The sequence below is a fragment of the Pan troglodytes genome, chromosome 18 (genome assembly GCF_028858775.2).
Source record: "Pan troglodytes isolate AG18354 chromosome 18, NHGRI_mPanTro3-v2.0_pri, whole genome shotgun sequence".
NCBI lineage: Eukaryota > Metazoa > Chordata > Mammalia > Primates > Hominidae > Pan > Pan troglodytes.
Genome location: NC_072416.2, coordinates 30,153,590 through 30,172,274, shown reverse-complemented (window position 1 = coordinate 30,172,274; position 18,685 = coordinate 30,153,590). Strand labels below are relative to the sequence as shown.

At 46.8% G+C, this 18,685-nt stretch overlaps 1 protein-coding gene across 2 annotated transcripts in view; it reads left to right on the top strand.

Moving 5' to 3' along the window:
- Positions 1 to 18,685, top strand: part of GTF3C1 (general transcription factor IIIC subunit 1) — an 88,880-nt gene that overhangs the window by 710 nt on the left and 69,485 nt on the right. For both annotated transcript variants that reach the window (XM_016929679.4, XM_016929678.4), the window contains exons 2-5: positions 3,775 to 3,984; positions 10,978 to 11,154; positions 11,407 to 11,550; positions 15,946 to 16,042. In XM_016929679.4, the coding sequence (XP_016785168.1) occupies positions 3,775 to 3,984; positions 10,978 to 11,154; positions 11,407 to 11,550; positions 15,946 to 16,042 (628 nt within the window). The remainder of the gene's footprint in view (positions 1 to 3,774; positions 3,985 to 10,977; positions 11,155 to 11,406; positions 11,551 to 15,945; positions 16,043 to 18,685) is intronic.

Sequence of the window (18,685 nt, the reverse complement as noted above, 5' to 3'; positions counted from 1 at the left end):
ATGGTATATTCATTCGGTGCAGATAGCCTAGGGCATCTCGAGATCTGCGTATCAGGACAATTAGCGATAATGCTAAAAGCTGACATTTATCAGGAACTTCATGGGTGAGGTGCTGTTCTTTTTTTTCTTTTTTGAGAGAGAGTCTCTCTCTGTGGCCCAGGCTGGAGTGCAGTGGCGCGATCTTGGCTCACTGCAACCTCCGTCCGCCTCCCAGGTTCAAGCGATTCTCGTGCCTCAGCCTCCTGAGTAACTGGGATTACAGGCATGTTCCACCACGCCCGGCTAATTTTTGCATTTTTAGTAGATATGGGGTGTCATCATGTTGGCCAGGCTGGTCGCGAACTCCTGACCTCAGACAATCCGCACCTCTCGGCCTCCCAGAGTGCTGTGATTACAGGCGTGAGCCACGGCGCCCGGCCACATTGCTGTTCAAAGAACCTATTCTAGAAGCTTTAGGAGCTTAAACTCACTTGATCCTCACTTGATTAAACTCCGTTAAACAGGAGATTAAATTCACTTGATCCTCACCTATGAGGTAGGTGCTGTTATCGTCCTCATTTTACAGAGGAAGACACTGAGTCACAGAGAGGGATTATGTAATCTAAGGTTCTGGGGGCAATAAGTGACTAAGAATTGATTTGAACCCAGGCTATTTTCAGCGTCTGTGCTCTTAAGCCATATTGTGAGGGTCAGGGGAGGTTCCAAGAGGTAATAATGTCCAAGACAGGCCGGGTGCAGCAGCTCATGCCTGCAATCCCAGTACTTTGGGAGGCTGAGGTGGATGGGTCACAAGGTCAGCAGTTCAAGACCCGCCTGACCAACGTGGTGAAACCCTATCTCTACTAAAAATACAAAAATTAGCCTGGCGTGGTGGCGCATGCCTGTATCCCAGCTACTCAGGAGGCTGAGGCAGGAGAATCACTTGAACCTGGGAGGCAGAGGTTTCAGTGAGCTGAGATTCAGCCATTGCACTCCAGCCTGGGTGACAGAGTGAGACTCTGTCTCAAAAATAAAATAAAATAATGTTCGAGACAAAACTTAAAGATTGGATTTAGGCAGCCAGTTGGCAAAGAGGACTGTTGGACAGAGAACAGCAAATGTGAAGTAAGTGGCTGAAGTGTGGAATTGGAGGTAGGGAATGAGGAATAGCTAGGACTGTGCTAAGATCCTTAATACAACATGTTATTTAATTTTTACAGAAACCTTAGGAGTTGGGTAATATTCTCCCCATTTTCCTGAAGAGAAAATCGAGGCCCTGAGGGGTCAAGTGGCATGCTAAAAGTCAACTAGCAAGGGAAGAACCCAGACTTTGAGGAAGGTCTGAGTTCAGATTCCAGCCAAATTGGACTGGAATCAAGTCTTTTAACCTACTTAAAGAGTTTATCAGCCTGTAATCCCAGCACTTTGAGAGGCAGAGGTGGGCGGATCACTTGAGATCAGGAGTTCAAGACCAGTCCAGCCAACATGGTGAAACCCCATGTCTACTAAAAATACAAAAATTAGCTGGGCGTGGTGGTAGACACCTGAAATCCCAGCTAGGTGGAGGCTGCAGTGAGCCGAGATTGTGCCACTGCACTCCAGCCTGGGTGACAGAGGGAGAATCCATCTCAAAAAAAAAGCTTATCCTTTATCAAAAGGACAGTGAGAAGTCACTGAAGAGAGGGTCAGACTAGGGGCAAAGAGTGAAGTTGAGAGATTTTTAGTAATCTAGTCATGGTCTGGCTTACCATGGTGGGTGTGGGGATGAAGAGCACAGGCAGTCAAGACATAGTAGGCTGCTGTTTGGGCACCTGAGCGAACCCTGATTCTCATCTCTGAGGCTGGGAACACGGAAGAACAGCGTGGGGGTTGAGTCTGGGGGAGGTGGGGACTTTGCTGAAGAGACATGTGACACATTTAGCTTCAGGTTCTTTTGAGTTGTCCAAGTGAAGAGTCTTAATTAGTAAACATCTGGCTTCGTGGGAGTGAAAGCAGGCCAGAGGGAGGGACTGAGCTAGACATCTGTGAGTCATTCCTAGCAGCTGGTAATTAAAGCAGCTGGCTAAGATCAGCCCTAAGAGAGAGTGTAGTGTGGTTGGAGGTCTTGAGATATAGCCCTGCAGTGCACCTACATTTCAAGGCTGGATGGAGGGTGAGGGACTTTCAAAAGAAGACTGAGGCGGTGTGGCTGGAGAGGTAGAGGACAGTCAGGTCAGAGTGGTGTTCTGGAAGTTTGGGAGGAGACAGGATCATTTAAGAACGGAGGGTTGGGCTGGGTGTGGTGAATCATGCCTGTAATCCCAGCACTTTGGGAGGCCGAGGCAGGTGGATCATTTGGCCAACATCGTGAAACCCTCTCTCTACTAAAAATACAAAAATTAGCTGGGTGTGGTGGCAGGTGCCTGTGATCCCAGCTACTAGGGAGGCTGAGGCAGGAGAATCGCTTGAACCCAGAAGGTGGAGGTTGCAGTGAGCCGAGATTGCGCCACTGCACTCCAGCCTGGGTGACAAGATCAAAACTCAAGTCTTAAAAAAAAGGAATGGAGGGTTAAATAGTGCAGATAACACAGAGGGGGCAAGGAAGGAAAGGGCTGAAACATGTACATAGGATTTAGCCGCAATTAGACTAGTGTAGGATATGAGTGAGATTTCAAAATAAAACTCGACAAGCAGCCAGGCAAGGTGGCTCACACCTGTAATCCTAGCACTTTGCAAGGCTGAAGTGGGCAGATTACTTGAGCCCGGTAGTTCAAGACCAATCTGGGCAACATAGTGAGGGGAAAAAAAATTTTATATATATATATGTATGTATGTATTTTTTTTTTTTTTCAAAAAAAAAAAGAAAACTTGACAAGCTTGGCTAACTGCATGAAAGAAGCACAAATGAAAAATGTCTCCATGGTGTTGTAAGAGGCACATGGAAGAAAGCGGTAGTAAGAGGGGAAAGAAGGGACTTAATTGGAGCTGGGGAGAGGTAATCATATTTGGAATGGGAGGCATTTAATAGACAAGTGAAGACATTGGATCTGTATTTGGAGAAAAAGGACTGAGGATTCAAAGGTGAGACTTGTTAACATGCAGGCCGTAATGCAAACCATGAAAATGGGTTAGGATATTAGAGAGATAACTAAGGAGAGATGGAAAGATGAGATCTTAAAGGGAGGAAAGCTTTGGCCACTTGTGGTGGCTCCCACCTGTAATCTCAGCACTTTGGGAAGCTGAGGCGGGTGGATCACCGAGGTCAGGAGTTCGAGACCACCCTGACCAACATGGTGAACCGTCATCTCTACTAAAAATACAAAATTAGCCGGGCGTGGTGGCACACGCCTATAATCCCAGCTCCTTGGGAGGCTCAGGCAGGAGAATTGCTTGAACCTGGGAAGTGGAGGTTGCAGTGAGCCAAGATCATGCCATTGGACTCTAGCCTGGGCAACAAGAGCAAAACTCCATCTCAAAAAAGCGGAGGAAAGCCTTGAATCATTTCGTCCAACTTGGTGGTTTGGAGACTGAGTACCAGATTTGGAGGGAAACAAAAGCCCATGACTTGGCCAATAAGGAGGTTTAGGTCCCAGCACCCAGCTTCTGGAATAGTCTGGGGAGTCCTGGAAAGGTCTGCGTTCTGTGGGATAGAAAGGCAGGAACCTGCTTGTCAAGATTATCTGCATTTATAAGGCAGGAAAACTGACTGATCTCACTTCTCTCTGATCTCTGCTGGAGGTTGTCAAAAGAACACAGCCAAGCACACATTATATCTGAAGCTGAGTTGGGCTTTGATATTTGTGTTTTTCTCCTTAGGTATGAAGAAATTGATTTGGAAACTGGAATTTTGGAGTCTAGGAGGGACCCGGTGGCTTTGGAGGATGTCTACCCCATTCATATGATCTTAGAGAATAAGGATGGCATCCAGGGCTCATGCCGCTACTTTAAGGAGAGGAAAAACATTACCAATGACATCAGAACCAAGTCCTTGCAGCCTCGCTGTACAATGGTGGAAGCCTTTGACAGGTAACTATTTTGCACCATCAGAAATTCCTGGGAATCTGGCCGGGTACGGTGGCTCACGCCTGTAATCCCAGCACTTTAAGAGGCTGAGGCAGGTGGATCACTTGAGGCCAGGAGTTCAAGACCAGCCTGGCCAACATGGCAAAACGCTGTTTCTACTAAAAATACAAAAATTAGCCGGGTGTGGTGGCACATGCCCATAATCCCAGCTACTGTAGTGGCTGAGGCATGAGAATCACTTGAACCCAGGAAGCGGAGGCAGGCTGCAGTGAGCCGAGGTCATGCCATTGCACTTCAGCCTAGGCAACAGAGTCAGACCCTGTCTACAAAAAAAAAAAAAGGAAAAAAGAAATTCCTGGGAATCTGAGTGCTTTGAATGTGTAGTCAGAGCACTTGGATCTGGCCTACAACCTTGGAGTCTGTCAGAGTTCACTAGCCCTGCACTACGCCAGTTCTTGGCCTTCATTCGCCTTCTTCACTGGGGTCACGGGTCCTGCCTTTCTCTTTCCTTTGTGCTCACAGTCCTCGAGCACTTGAATGGTGCCCTTTCTCTCTTCCTACCTGGGCCCTGTGCTGCCAAGCCATTCTCTTGTGAATCCTCAGTCAGTATCCCAATTCCCCAGAGTGTCTAATCCAAATGATCATTTTTTTTCAAGCACCTAACTCCATTCCTGCCTTCCTTCCTACTTTACAGGGCAATGTGAACTCTGCTAACTTCCACCTTCTTTCTTGACTTGCAGACTTTTCCACATTTCTTCCCTGTCTACTCTCATCTCGGAGGAGGTGAGAAATGGTGGCCCTGTCTAAGGCTGTGATCTGGATGCATCCCTTCCTCCTCCTCCCCTCCCCCAGCCCAGCTCCCTCTACCCCTGCTCTTTTCCACCTCTCAGTTAGCTCATCTTTCTCCTTGATTTTCTTTTTCTTTTTCTTTTTTTTGAGACAGAGTCTCACTCTGTTGCCCAGGCTGGAGTACAGTGGTGTGATCACAGCTTATTGCAGCCTTGACCTCCTGGGCTCAGGTGATCTTCCCACCTCCCACCTGAGTAGCTGGGACCACAGGCGCATACCACCACACCCAGCTAAGTTTTATTTTTTGTAGAGGTGGGGTCTTGCCATGTTGCTCAGGCTGGTCTCAAACTTCTGGGCTCAAGCAATCCTCCTATCCCAGCCTCCTAAATTGCTGGGATTACAAGTGTGAGCGACGGCCCCCTGTCTGTCCTTGATTTCTACTGAAGCTTTCCCTTCAGCACATGAACACAGTTCACCCATCTCGCAGCAGAACCTTCTCTTGACCTCAAATCCCTTGTAACTGGCTGTTTCTTTGACTCTGCAGCCACGCTTCTTAGATGAATCACCCCCATTCACTGTTTCTCCCTCTTCACCTCCCCTTCACTCCTTTGCCCACTGCAATCCTGATTCCTGACTTTATCACTTCACAGTTTTATCCTCTAAGATCCCATGGGGCCATGAACACTGTTAGGACCCTAATCTCCTTGACCCTGCTACACTGTTAAGGACTCAAAGCTTTTGTGCCAGTGGCTTCCTGCCTTATTTTGTTTTTCTACTTTCCTTGCCATTCCTCACCAGCTTATTTGTGGATTCACCTACTTCCTTCCACCACTTAAATGTTGGCTGGTGGGCTAAGCAGTAATCCAAGCACTTTGGGAGGCCGAGGCAGGAGGATCGCTTGAGGCCGGGAGTTAAAGACTAGCCTGGGCAATATAGCAAGACCCCATCACTACAAAAAATTAAAAAAACAAAAAACTAGCTGGGCATAGTGGCACACTCTGTAGTACCAGCTACTTGGGAGACTGCGACGGGGGGATTGCTTGAGCCCAGGAGTTCGAGGCTTCAGTGAGTTATGATTGCACCACCACATTCCGGTCTGGACAATAGAGCGTGACCCGATCTCTTTTTATTTATTTATTTATTTTTGAGACAGTCTTGCTTTGTCACCTAGGCTGGAGTACAGTGTCACAGTCTCGGTTTACTGCAACCTCCGCCTCTCAGGTTCAAGCAATTCTCCTGCCTCAGCCTCCCGAGTAGCTGGGATTACAGGTGCATGCCACCACGCCCAGCTTATTTTTGTATTTTTAGTAGAGACTCGGTTTCACCATCTTGGCTGGGCCGGTCTTGAACACCTGACCTCAGGTGATCCACCCGCCTTGGCCTCCCAAAGTGCTGGGATTACAGGCGTGAGCCACCATGCCTGGTCGACCCTATCTCTTAAAAAAAAAAAAAAAAAAAAGAAAGAGAAGAAAGACACATTGACTGCTTCTAAAGGCTCTTTGTCTAGTCCCAGACCTCTCTCCCAAGTGGCATATGTGTTATTCCAATAATCTGCTATGCATACCAGTGTGGTCATCACTCTCCTTCAACCCAAACCTGCCTTCTGTTCCTGTCTTAGTGTGTTGTGTGTTGCTAGAACAGAATACCTGAGGCTGGGTAATTTACAAAGAAAAGAGGCTTATTTAGTTCACAGTGCTGCAGGCTAGGATGCTCAAGGGCATGGCACTGGCTTCTGGCAAGACTTACGTGCTGCCTTATAGCATGGTGGAAGGTCCAAGGGACAGTGAACATGTGCAGAGGGGCAAAACCCGGAGGACATCCTTGCTTTACATCAACCCACTCTCACCGGAGCTAATCCATTCCCAAGAGAAGGAGACTCATTTTCTTCTCCAGGTGGCATTAATCTATTTATGAGGGATCCATCCCCCACTACCCAAACACCTTCTACTAGGCCTCACCTCCCAGTGCTGCTGCACTGGGGATTAAACTTTTTTTTCTTTTTGAGGCGGGGTTTTGCTCTTGTCGCCCAGGCTGGAGTCCAATGGCGCAATCTTGGCTCACTGCAACCTCCACCTCCCAGGTTAAAGCGATTCTCCTGCCTTAGCCTCTCAAGTAGCTGGGTTTACAGGCACCTGCTACCATGCCCGGCTAATTTTTGTATTTTTAGTAGAGATGGGGTTTCACTGCGTTGACCAGACTGGTCTTGAACTCCTGACCTCAGGTGATCTGCCTACCTTGGCCTCCCAAACTGCTGGGATTACAGGCATGAGCCACTGCACCCGGCATACTGGTAGTTAAACTTCAACATGAGTTTTGGTGTGGACAAGCCTCATCCAAACCATAGTACTGCCTTTTCTCGTTCTTTATTCTGGTCAGATGTACTCTCATGCACGTGGCTGTACAAGCCATAAACGTGGGACTCTTCTAGGCCCCAGTGTGATGGGATGTACCCTGACCACACAAGGCAGAGGTTTCAAACTGACCAAATCTGCCCACAGAGGAGCTTTGTGTGCCCAGCATGGTATTCTGTTTGGTTTTTAATTTTATTTCATTGCTAATATTTAAAAACCTGGATTTCTAGCTTTTCTTGAAAAGTCACAAGATCTAGCTGCACTGAGACCAATTTTTTACAGGGTGATATAGGCCAGAGTTACCCTCAGTTGGCCATGTACCACCCGGTTCCACACACCGTGAGTTTGTGTTCGTGTTGTGTTCGTGTGTGCTCCCTGCCCTCCTGATCGGGTCCCGGCAGGCTCTATGTGATTGTGCCTCTGCTCACCCAGTGCTCCGACCTCAGTTTCTTCACTCTGCACTGCACTTCAGCCTCAACATGCTGGGCTCCTTTCTGTCTCAAGGCAATCCTTGTGCTGTTCCTTCGCCAAGAATATTCTGTCCACAAATCTTCACGTCGCCACATCATTCAGACTTCAACCTGACTCCTCTGGAAGTGTCCTCCATTGCCCAGACACCATCGTAGTACTCTTTATGGCACCAAAAATGGTTTTAAGTGTTTGTTTATGTCACTGTTTCCTCACTAGATTATACATTGCTCAAAGGCAGGGACTCTATCCTTCTTGTTCACCGCTATGTCTCTCAGTTCTATAATAATATGCCTGGCACAAAGCCGGCTTCTAGAAATACATGTTTGAAGTTGTAACCCCTGACCCATGTTATAGAATCTGAACTCCCCAGCACGGCATCAGAGGGCCACTGGGGATGTAGGCGCTGCTGGCCTCTCGAGCTTTCCTTCCTTCCTTCTGCTTCCTAGCTGGCTACCACACTCCAGACTTTGTAGCCGTGCTGCACCTCTTACCTCCAGGAGCAGGCATGCTTCTTCATGCCTCTGTAACTGTGCAGCTTCTGCATCCTTCCCCTTCATTCTCTCATTCACACAGCTCACTGCTAATACAAGCGTCACCTCTTTGCCTGGTGCAGTGGCTCACACCTGTAATCCCAGCATTTTGGGAGGCCGAGGGGGGTGGATCACTTGAGGCCAGGAGTTCAAGACCAGCCTGGCCAAGATGACAAAACCCCATCTCTACTAAAAGTACAAAAATTAGCCTGGCATGGTGGCAAGTGTCTGTAATCCCAGCTACTTGGGAGGCTGAGGCAGGAGAATCACTTGAGCTCCAGAGGCAGAGGTTGCAGTGAGCTGAGATCGCGTCACTGTACTCCAGCCTGGGCAACAGGAAACTTTGTCTCAAAAAAAAAAGAAAAAAAGAGTCATCTCCTTGAGGGGTTTTCCCTAATCCCTGTGCACACACTCTTGTTTATACACACATATTTGAATTAGGGCTCCTCATCTATGACATTTTATGGCCTCAACAACTAGAGCCTCTTTCTGTGAGAGAAGTTATGACCTCATATTAGAATTATTCATTTTAAATTTTTTTCTCCTTCAGTAGCCTGTGAGCTCCTTGAAAGTAGAAACTATTTTTATTTGTCTTGGTATCCTGGTGTACTTTGCATGGCACTTCATTGGCATTTGATAACCTATAAGATGACCATAGTCAGCAAATTAAAACTAGCCGGAGTTATTGAATCAGCTAATTCACGATAATTAACAGAAACATTGGGATCATGTCAGTGAAGGATAGTAAACTAGTCAGAGTAATGACGTTTTAAAAGCAGCAAACCAGTGCCCTGTTTTCAAACTTTTTTCCCCCAGCTGACCTCTTATAATTTAACTTAATGAGCCTGTTTTGAGAACAAAAGAGCATAGGTCCTAAGTTTGTGAAATTCAGATATATAAAGTGGACTTTCTGTCGTGTGTTCGCAACGTAACATTCTTTTTGAAGACGCACTATATGGGCTTCTGTGACTTAGGCAAAATACTAATTTCAGGTGTCAAACAATGTGAAGAAAGATGGAGTTAAGTTAAAATAGCCTCTTTTTTTCTTTGTGCCTACTTAGTGGTAGAAATAAAGTCATCCGGTGTGGGGAAGAGGGAAGGAAAACTGTCAGACTGAGTTGAGTGGTGTGGCTGCAGCAGGACCTCATGACTAGGCATCTGCAAATACTAGGGCTGAGAAGAGTGGATGTTGGCTCCCAGTGAACAGAATTGGTAGCCTTTGAGCTTTTGTATGTGGACCCTTGGTGACTCCTTCATCTGGGAAAGGGGGGTCCTCTACCTTGGCCCATTTCCTGCTGATACAACAGAATACTACAAACTGGGTAATTTATGAAGAACAGAAGTCTGTTTGGTTCATGGTTCAAGGGGCTGGGAAGTCCAAGAGCATGGCACCAGCATCTGGAAAGGACGTCCCACTCCCGAGATAACTAACCCACTCCCACGATAAAAGCCTTAATGTATTCAAGAGGGCAGAACAGAACTGTCATGGCCTAATCACCTCTTAAAGATTCTTCCTCTTAATACTGTTACAATGGAAATTAGGTTTCTAACACGTGAACTTTCAGGGGACACATTCAAACTTCAGTCTTCTCCAGTTGAGTAACTTGATGCCAAGGAGCGAGTGAGGGATGGGTTCCCCGGCAGCACATCCTTATGGGATCTCCCAGCTGCAGGGCCAGGGCTTGGACTCTGAGAGTGGGTAAATGGAGCAGGTCAATTTGCTCAAGATGTCAGTTAGATTGAGCAGGCCAGGCATTGTGGTGGAGTCTCCATCATCAGCGATGGGGAATGCACAGTAAAGACTGTTAGGTGTCAGCACAGAAATGAGTCTTCTCAATTGGGCTGTCCTCACATGCCTTTTGCTAGGAAGTAGTTTTGGCCTCTTTTGGTGCATTCTTTCTCACATGTCAATTTAGAAGAAGGAACTAATGATTTGAAGGCAAGGTCTGGCCTTCAACAGTGAAGTCAAAATGAGACTGCAGGTCCACTGATTGCACCGTTCAGTGCTTTTGACTCTGAAGATTGTTTTATCAGTCCAGCTCGCTGGGCTAGTTCATTTACTTAACAAATATACACAGATCCCCTATTATCACCCAAATTCATTCTACGCACTGAGGATGTCCTGGTGAACAGGTTGACAATGTGCCTGCTCTTATATTTGAATGAGGGAAACTGACAAGGAGGTTGGCAAAAAAAAAAAAAAAAAAAAATGAGAGTGTGTGTGTGTGTGTGTATATATATATGTGTGTATATATAGTCATTTCTAAGACTGCTAAGTTCTATGAAGAATATGGAAATGGTGGGGGTGGGGCTAGAACTCTAGTTGGCATTTTCTGAAAGGCCTGAGGAGTTGACAACTGAGCTGTGACCTGAATGATGAGAATAAATCAGTCACCTAAAGACCTGGAGGAAAAGCAGCTAGGCCGAGGAAACAGCAAGGGCAGCACCCCTGAGGCTTGTCTTAGGAACAGGAAGCCTCCTGTGGGTGAGGGGCAGAGCTGTGGAGGATGAGATAAGCAAGGCAGGGAGGGCTGGGCCGTGGAGAGCTTTCCAGGAGGAGTGGGATGAGGAGTTGGATTTGGCCTGAGCGCCTTGGCGAGCCCTGAAGGGCTATCAGCAAGGAAATAAGATTGGCTCTGTTCCTTCAGCACACTACACTACTTTTATTATTATTATTATTGTCTTTTTTAGCACACTACACTTCTAAGACTGAAAACTTGCTTAACTTAATTTTGGGATCTTGTAAACTCCTGGAAGAAGCAGGAAATGAGGATTCTGCACACTTCTTTTTATTATCTCAGTTTTCCTAAAATCAGTTAAACTTATTTCTTCATGCGATTGTTTCCGATTTGCAGGTGGGGGAAGAAACTGATCATCGTTGCCTCCCAGGCCATGCGGTACAGGGCCTTGATAGGCCAGGAGGGGGATCCCGACCTGAAGCTGCCCGACTTCTCCTACTGCATCCTGGAACGGCTAGGCCGGTCCAGGTGGCAAGGGGAGCTCCAGCGAGACCTTCACACCACTGCTTTCAAGTAAGTGGGGGGATTTGCTTCTCTGCTTTAAATTATATGTCATTGCACCCTGAATCCCAAATGCAGGGGCCTGCTGCGGTATCTTCCCTGAGGCATGGCTTTTTGTTTCAAGGCCGTGGTCTCACAGTGACTGTTTTCTTAGGTTGGCTGGACAGGAGGTTTGTGTCTCTGGTGTTTATGTCCAAGTGAGAGACTCTTTACATTGATAAAACTACCAGCAAAGCAAATGACATGGCTCCTCTTTTCCTCCAGGGTTGATGCTGGGAAGCTGCACTATCACAGAAAAATTTTGAACAAAAACGGGCTGATTACAATGCAGTCCCATGTGATCCGATTACCCACTGGAGCCCAGCAACACTCAATCCTCCTCCTACTGAACCGGTTTCATGTGGACAGGTATGGTTTGTAGTGATCAAAACATTAGGTTTTTTAGTTGCAGCCATGTGTAGTATGCTTTAAAAATTGTAGGGGCAGCTGGGTACAGTGGCTCATACCTGTAATCGTAGCCCTTTGGGAGGCTGAGGTGGGAGAACTGCTTGAGGCCAAGAGTTCCAGACCAGCCTGGGCAATATACCAAGATGGCGTCTTTATAAAAATAAAAAATTAGCTGGGCGTGGTGGTGCACACCTGTAGTCCCAACTACTCAGGAGGCTGAGGTAGGAGGATCGCTTGAGCCCAGGAATTAGAGGCTGCAGTGAGCCATGACTGCACTGCTATACTCCAGCCTGGGTGACAGAGTGAGACCCTGTCTCTTAAAAAAATAATAATAGAAGCCAAATTAGAATATGACTATAGCTTTTTAAAAAATGGTATTTGTTATCTGTTTTTTTGTGAAAATAAGTCCTGCTTGTTTAGAAAACCAGGAAACTATACAGAAAAGAAGGAAAAATAAATCTGTAACTTCACAGCTAACAATAGGTACCATTAACAACATTTTGGTGACATTTTGGGGAGATGTAAAAATACAAGTAAGTCAGATTTGATTTCTTGTGGTGGCAGAATTGTAGTTGAATTATGTCAGTTTCAAATTGGATGTTTTGCAGCACTCAACCATAATAACCTATATGGACAAGATGGCGAGGTTCTGCTAAGCGATAACAGTGTATGATATTGCTATTTTAGCAGGATATTGTTGTCCAGATGATACAGCAAACTGGTAAAATGTGCACATTCCCTTCTGAGGACCAGGGAGACTGGGGGAGTGAGTAGGTTCTCTGACTTCTTCATCCTTGCCATTGGGGTGACCTAATTACCTGGCATCGGAATGAGGGACAGAAAAGTTTCACCACTCTGCAGAGGTCTCAGCCCTCACTGCACAACCTCATGCCCTTTTTTGTGGGAGGGGCAGAAGCCAGAATGGGAAAAGGTCAAGCTGGTGCAGGGCCTGGGAAGAGCAGCCCTTAGCTGAGGAAGCCCTGAGCCCTCAGTACCTGGCCAGCAGCTCTCTGGGGTGGAGGTAGGCAGCAATGAGGGATAATGGGGAGGGGAGGTGCATCCTCCAAAAGTGGGGGGAATGATTACATATAAATGTTAAAGTTTACAGTGCACATGGGTTGGGCCAAAGAAAGTGCTTGACACATGTGCGTAGACTCTTTATTGACTGCGGATCTCCAGGGGTGAAAATCATCATTGCTGCACCTCTGTCAAATGTCCGCCTCCCAGATTTAAGCCATTCTTCTGCCTCAGCCTCCCGAGTAGCTGGGACTACAGGCACCTGCCACCATACCCGGCTAATTTTCGTATTTTTAGTAGAGTTTAGTAGGGTTTTGCCACGTTGGCCAGGCTGGTCTCGAACTCCTGACCTCAAGTGATCCACCCGCCTCGGCCTCCCAAAGTGCTGGGATTACAGGCGTCAGCCACCGTGCCCAGCTACACGTAACTTTTGACTCCCCCAAAACTTAACTACTAATAGCCTACTGTTGATCAGAAGCCTTACCAATAATATAAAGTTAGTTAACACATATTTTGTTCCATGTGTTATAGCCTGTTCTTGTATTATTGCAATAAAGTAAACTAGAGAAAAGAAAATGTTATTAAGAAAATACGTTTACAACACTGTACTGTATTTATTGATACCATAAGTTTACATTGTCTGTTAACAAGATAAATTGAAATGGTGGGCAGTCGCAGCTGCAGACCTCACTCTACAGTACATGTCAAGCAATTTAACTTTTTCTTGGAATGTCATGACTTTTCTCTGCTTCTTGGGAGCGTTTCCAGCATCACTAGTGGCACTTTGTGTGGGTCCCATGGTGTTAGTCAAGGTTTATGGTATTGCACTAAACACGAGGAAAAATACGTGAGAACTGCAAGAGATCACCTTTTTTTTTTTTGAGACGGAGTTTCGCTCTTGTTGCCCAGGCTGGAGTGCGATGGCGCGATCTCCGCTCACCACAACCTCTGCCTCCAGGGCTCAAGCGATGCACCACCGCGCCCAGCTAATTTTGTGTTTTGAGGAGAGACAGGAGACGATGTTGGTCAAGCTGTTATTGAACTCCCGACCTCAGAAGAGATCACTTTTTACTGCAGCAAGTAATTTACTGGAGAGGAACTACTCACACAGAGATGAGATGAGCATCACATGGCTTTTTTTTTTTTTTTTTTTCTTTGACAGTCTCATTTGGTTGCCTAGGCTGGAGCGCAGTGGCACGATCTCGGCTCACTGCAACCTTTGCCTCCCAGGTTCAAGCAATTCTACTGCCTCAGCCTCCCAAGTAGCTGGTACTATAAGCATGTGCCACCACGCCTGGCTAATTTTTTTGTATTTTTAGTAGAGATGGGGTTTCACCATGTTGGTCAGGCTGGTCTCGAACTCCTGACCTCAGGTGATCCGCCCACCTCGGCCTCCCAAAGTGCTGGGATTACAAGCGTGAGCCATCACATCCGGCCCATCATATGGCATTTTTAAGCCAATGCTCACAACACTTAAGCTTGCCACAATAGCAACAGGAGGTGGCTACGAAGTTATTAACAGTAGTACACTGTGTATTACAGTTAATTTTATGCAGATTTGATTTCATCCTGCATCTTCATGTTTGTTTACATTTCCTCCACTGCAAATGGCACCGTGTATGGTCTGTAAGTGGTTGCATAAGTTTTGATTAACTTTTTATAATAGATTTGTGTATATTTTATGGTAATGAATGATAAAATAAAGTAGTATCCACCTATATTTTATGCATTAATGACATACCTTTTTCTTAATTTTTTTAATATTTCTAACGTTATACAGTTTGTCTATGAGTTTTCTCAAACTGTCACAAATCTCCAACAATTCTAATATATTTTTATATATTTTCTAATATATTTTTTCAATAAATATGAAAAAAAAATCTGTGTATAAGTGGACCCAGCCAGTTCAAACCCATGTTGTCCAAGAGCCAACTGTACAGTATTAGAGAGAAGCATCTTTTATGAATTCACATTTTAATTGGGTCATACAATCCATTGGTTAAGTAACTGTCTCACCAAACTCTTCACTTGTGTATAGCTTGTGCTCAGCCCAAGAACACAGGGTGGCAGCTGTGGGGTAGGAGAGAGAACACTGCATTAAGTCAAGATCTGTATTTCCATCTTTGCCCCTCACTTGGGCAGTCACTTGACCTCTTTGAACCACCGTTGCCTCTTATATTAAATGGCTGTGACACAGTGCCTTCTATGCAGAGTGGCTCATATGCATTAACTGTCTGTCCCTCCATTTATTCTTTCATTCATTGAGAGGCAGTACAGATAGGGAAGTGGGTGTAGTCTCTGGATCCCATATGTGTGCTCTCCCTTCTGCTAGGACTGTAAGTCAAGCCAAGCTGTGCTTGTCCAGCCGAACTGGCCACAAGATTTCTCCCTGCACCCCTCCCTGAGCTCCCACTAGACTTACACAGTCAAGGGCCCTCAATGTTTTTAAATAGCTTCCTTTGCCGGCCGTTAGCTTGGAAGCATTGATCATGACATCTGCTTCACGGTAGAAATGAGATGGAAGGTAGGCTCTGCCACGCCAGTGTAGTCAGGAGCAGGAACCGGAGCTTCAGAGTGGCGTCCCAGTGAGTGAGGAGAGGACTGGTTTTAGAGGAAGAAGACCTAGGTTTGTGTCTCCAGCCTGAACTTTGTAAAGTGTGTTAACTTTGTAGAATAACCCCCATCCTTCCTCACCAAGTGATCTGTTTTTTGTTTTTCTTTGAGATGGAGTCTCGCTCTGTCACCCAAGCTGGAATGCAGTGGTGCAATCTCGGCTCACTGCAACCTCCACCTCCCAGATTCAAGCAATTGTCCTGCCTCAGCCTCCCAAGTAGCTGGGATTACAGGCGCCCGCCACCACGTCTGGCTAGTTTTTGTATTTTTAGTAGAGATAGGTTTTCACCATGTTGGCCAGGCTGGTCTCGAACTCCTGACCTCCAGCGATCTGCCTGCCTCGGCCTCCCAAAGTGCTGGCATTTTGCCCGGCCCCTCACCAAGTGATTTGTAAGAAGATATGTGTGATACTTCCTAAACTTAAAAGTATTGTAAAAATGAAAGGTGTTTTACAGAATCATGTCATGCAAGTTTTAGTGCTAGAGTCCAGTCTATACATTGCCTCTAGAAAGGTGGCCTTGGACATGACAGAACCTCTCACAGCCACAGTCTCTCCACCTGTAGAAGGTAGGAGTTAGGCTGGATGATCTTTGAGACCTAAAAGATTCTGTTATTTATTGTAAAATGATTAAGTCAAGTCTTGCTTTGTCATCTTTAAGAAACAGGCAGTAAATATTGACTTCAGCAACAGGTTTGAAAAAACGAATTGCTCGGTGTTTCTTGCAGGAGGAGCAAATACGACATCCTCATGGAGAAGCTTTCGGTCATGCTGAGCACACGGACTAACCACATAGAGACGCTGGGAAAGCTGAGGGAAGAGCTGGTGAGCCTGGGGTTTCCCGCGGGCGGGGCTGGGTGTGATATGTACCATAGCCGGGAGGTCTTGTCAGGCATAGAGGAATGAATTGCAACCCAAAGCCCTATTCTGGATTTGATGCAAATGAGATTTTCCTTTGTTTGCTGTTTTTTTCTTTTCTTTTTTGAAACAGAGTCTTGCTCTGTTGCCCTGGCTGGGGTGCGGTGGTGCGACAGTGGCTCACTTCGGCCTTCGCCTCCCAGGTTCAAGTGATTCTCCTGCCTCAGCCTCCCGAGTAGCTGGGATTACAGGTGCCCGCCACCACGCCCTGCTAATTTTCATATCTTTGTTAGAGACAGGATTTCACCATGTTGGCCAAGCTGGTCTTGAACCCCTGACCTCAAGTATCCTTCTGTCTCAGCTTCCCAAAGTGCTGGGATTACAGGGGTGAGCCACTGTGCCCAGCTGTTTTTTTAGAATAAGAGTGCTTTGTCCTTCATTTAAATTCTTGCCTTTGCCTGACTTCCATTTTTCCCCTGGAGTTCGTTCTAGGACCTATTATCGAAGTTCAGACGGAATAGGAAAATGCGGCATTTAGGTTTACTTCTGTAATCAAGCTTATGATCTTGTTCCCAGTGGTTTTGTACTGAAATAGCAGAGCGGCTGTCCTGAGGGGGAGGGGAGAGGATGCAGGGAGGAAGGCAGCTGTTGACCTGCTTCGTCTTTGGGCCCCAGAGCAGAGGCTGTGGTGAAGGGAGCGCGAGAGGGAGAAAGGCGGAGGGGAGCTGCTTCCAATCTGACTGGAAGGTTTCAGTGCAAGTCAGGAAAGAGCCAACGTTAGAGATGGGAGGAAAACAACATTGCCCTGTAGGTGAAACCAGAACTTAAAACTGAACATTTGAAGTCAAGCTCTTTGGTGACTAGTAGTTAGTCCCCTAATGAGTGGTCTTCTGTCTGACCGCAGGCACCAGGACAGTCCTTGTTCTTTCCCCGCGTTGCATCGGTGGAGTTCTCTGATTTCATTGTTCACAGGGGGAGGAGGTGTCTTCCACATTGCTAGATTCACTGCCTGCCTAAGCCTCTTTAAAGCAGTGGTTACAGTCTGGAGGCTTGTGGGCCAGACTTGGTCTGTTAAAAATAAATTTGACCTAGCATTTTTTAAGAAATTGAGACTTTCCATAAAAATCTAGGTTTCCAGTCTGTCTCCAGAAATGAGAAGCCTGGGCCTGCCGTCTCTCCTGACATCAGTTAGCTGGAACTAGTTGTGCACTAGCTGGGTCCCCCGCAGTCCACCTGCTTCCTGTCACCTCTCAGACACGAGGCAGGGAGGCAGGGCCATTTGTCACTCCATGAGCACTGCTGTTTGTAGTAGGGGAGAAGTGTTTTGCTTCTCTGTGTCTCAGTTTATCAGAGTAGAAAATCAAAGATAGATGGAGAAGGCCTCTCAGGAAACCCTGGCAGAAACGAAGGAATTTCCTACCGGCTTAATAAACAAATACCTGGCCACCATGTGGATTAATGTTACTTGTCCAGCCCATGCAGACTCTGGAGATTGAAACCCTCTCTCCTACCAAGTCACTCGGGGGCAGGGAGACAGGGCTAGTCTGGTTTCAGGTCAGCCCTGTGGACTGTGTTAGCAGCAAGCCTTGACTGTTTCTGGACAGCCTTTCACTTATTCATTGAACAAATACTTCAGGGAGTGTGTATGTTGAGTTAGAACTGTGTTCCACAATAAGATGGTGAAAGTTAGCCAGGATGACAGGTCTCACACTGTCGTGGAGCTGTCTAATCAGAAGGGCAGGCGTGTGAACACATACCTGGAAGGATGTAGCTGAGCCGGTAGAGGGAAAGGGGTGCTTTCTTTAGAGAACTGGGGAAAGCCTCAAAGAGCTGTGCCAAAAGCACAGTTGAGCTGGGCTTTTCCCCACATAGACAGAGGGGAAGTGGCATTTGAGGGAAAGGAGAAGAGCTGGTGCAAAGGCATGAGTTGTGGAAGGCCATGCAACATGCTTAGAAGTGGGCAGTAATCCAGAGGGCAGCCGGCACATTGTGTGGCTGGATAGGAAGGTAGGGGCCCAATCAGAAAGGACTGGAGTGCTGGCTGAGAAGTGGGGACTTTAGCCTTGAAACTTTAGCCTTATGCACTGCTGCTGGCCGTGTAGAAATGAAGAAGTTATTAGCCAGGTGTGGTGGTATGCACCAGTCCAGCTACTCGGGAGACCGAGACCAGAGAATCGCTTGAGCCTGGGAGGTGGAGGTTGCAGTCTAGGCAGATGAGCTGGTGGAGGGAAGGGGATGGGAAGAAGGTGGCGAGGTTGTGGTCATGAGGGCTGGAATTGTTTGAGAAACATTTTGGAGGTGAAACTAACAGGACGTGGTGAGTGCCTGCACTGGGATGTAGAGGTGACTGAAGAAGGAGGATCTCGAGATGAAGCCAGTGAGTTTCGCTGGAGTGGCTGCTGCTCACTGAGGCAGCGCAAAGGCAGGCTTCTGACGCAGGGATCATGTCTGCTTGCTCACTGCGAGCCCCCACGAAGACAGTGCCTGTTCCCCTGTAGAGGCTCAGTAAATATTTGCTGAATGGGAGTTGAATAAATAGGTCAGAAAGAGGAGCAGATTTGGGTGAGGAGGCGGCACAGGACAAATCTCAGTTTCAGACATATTGGGTAT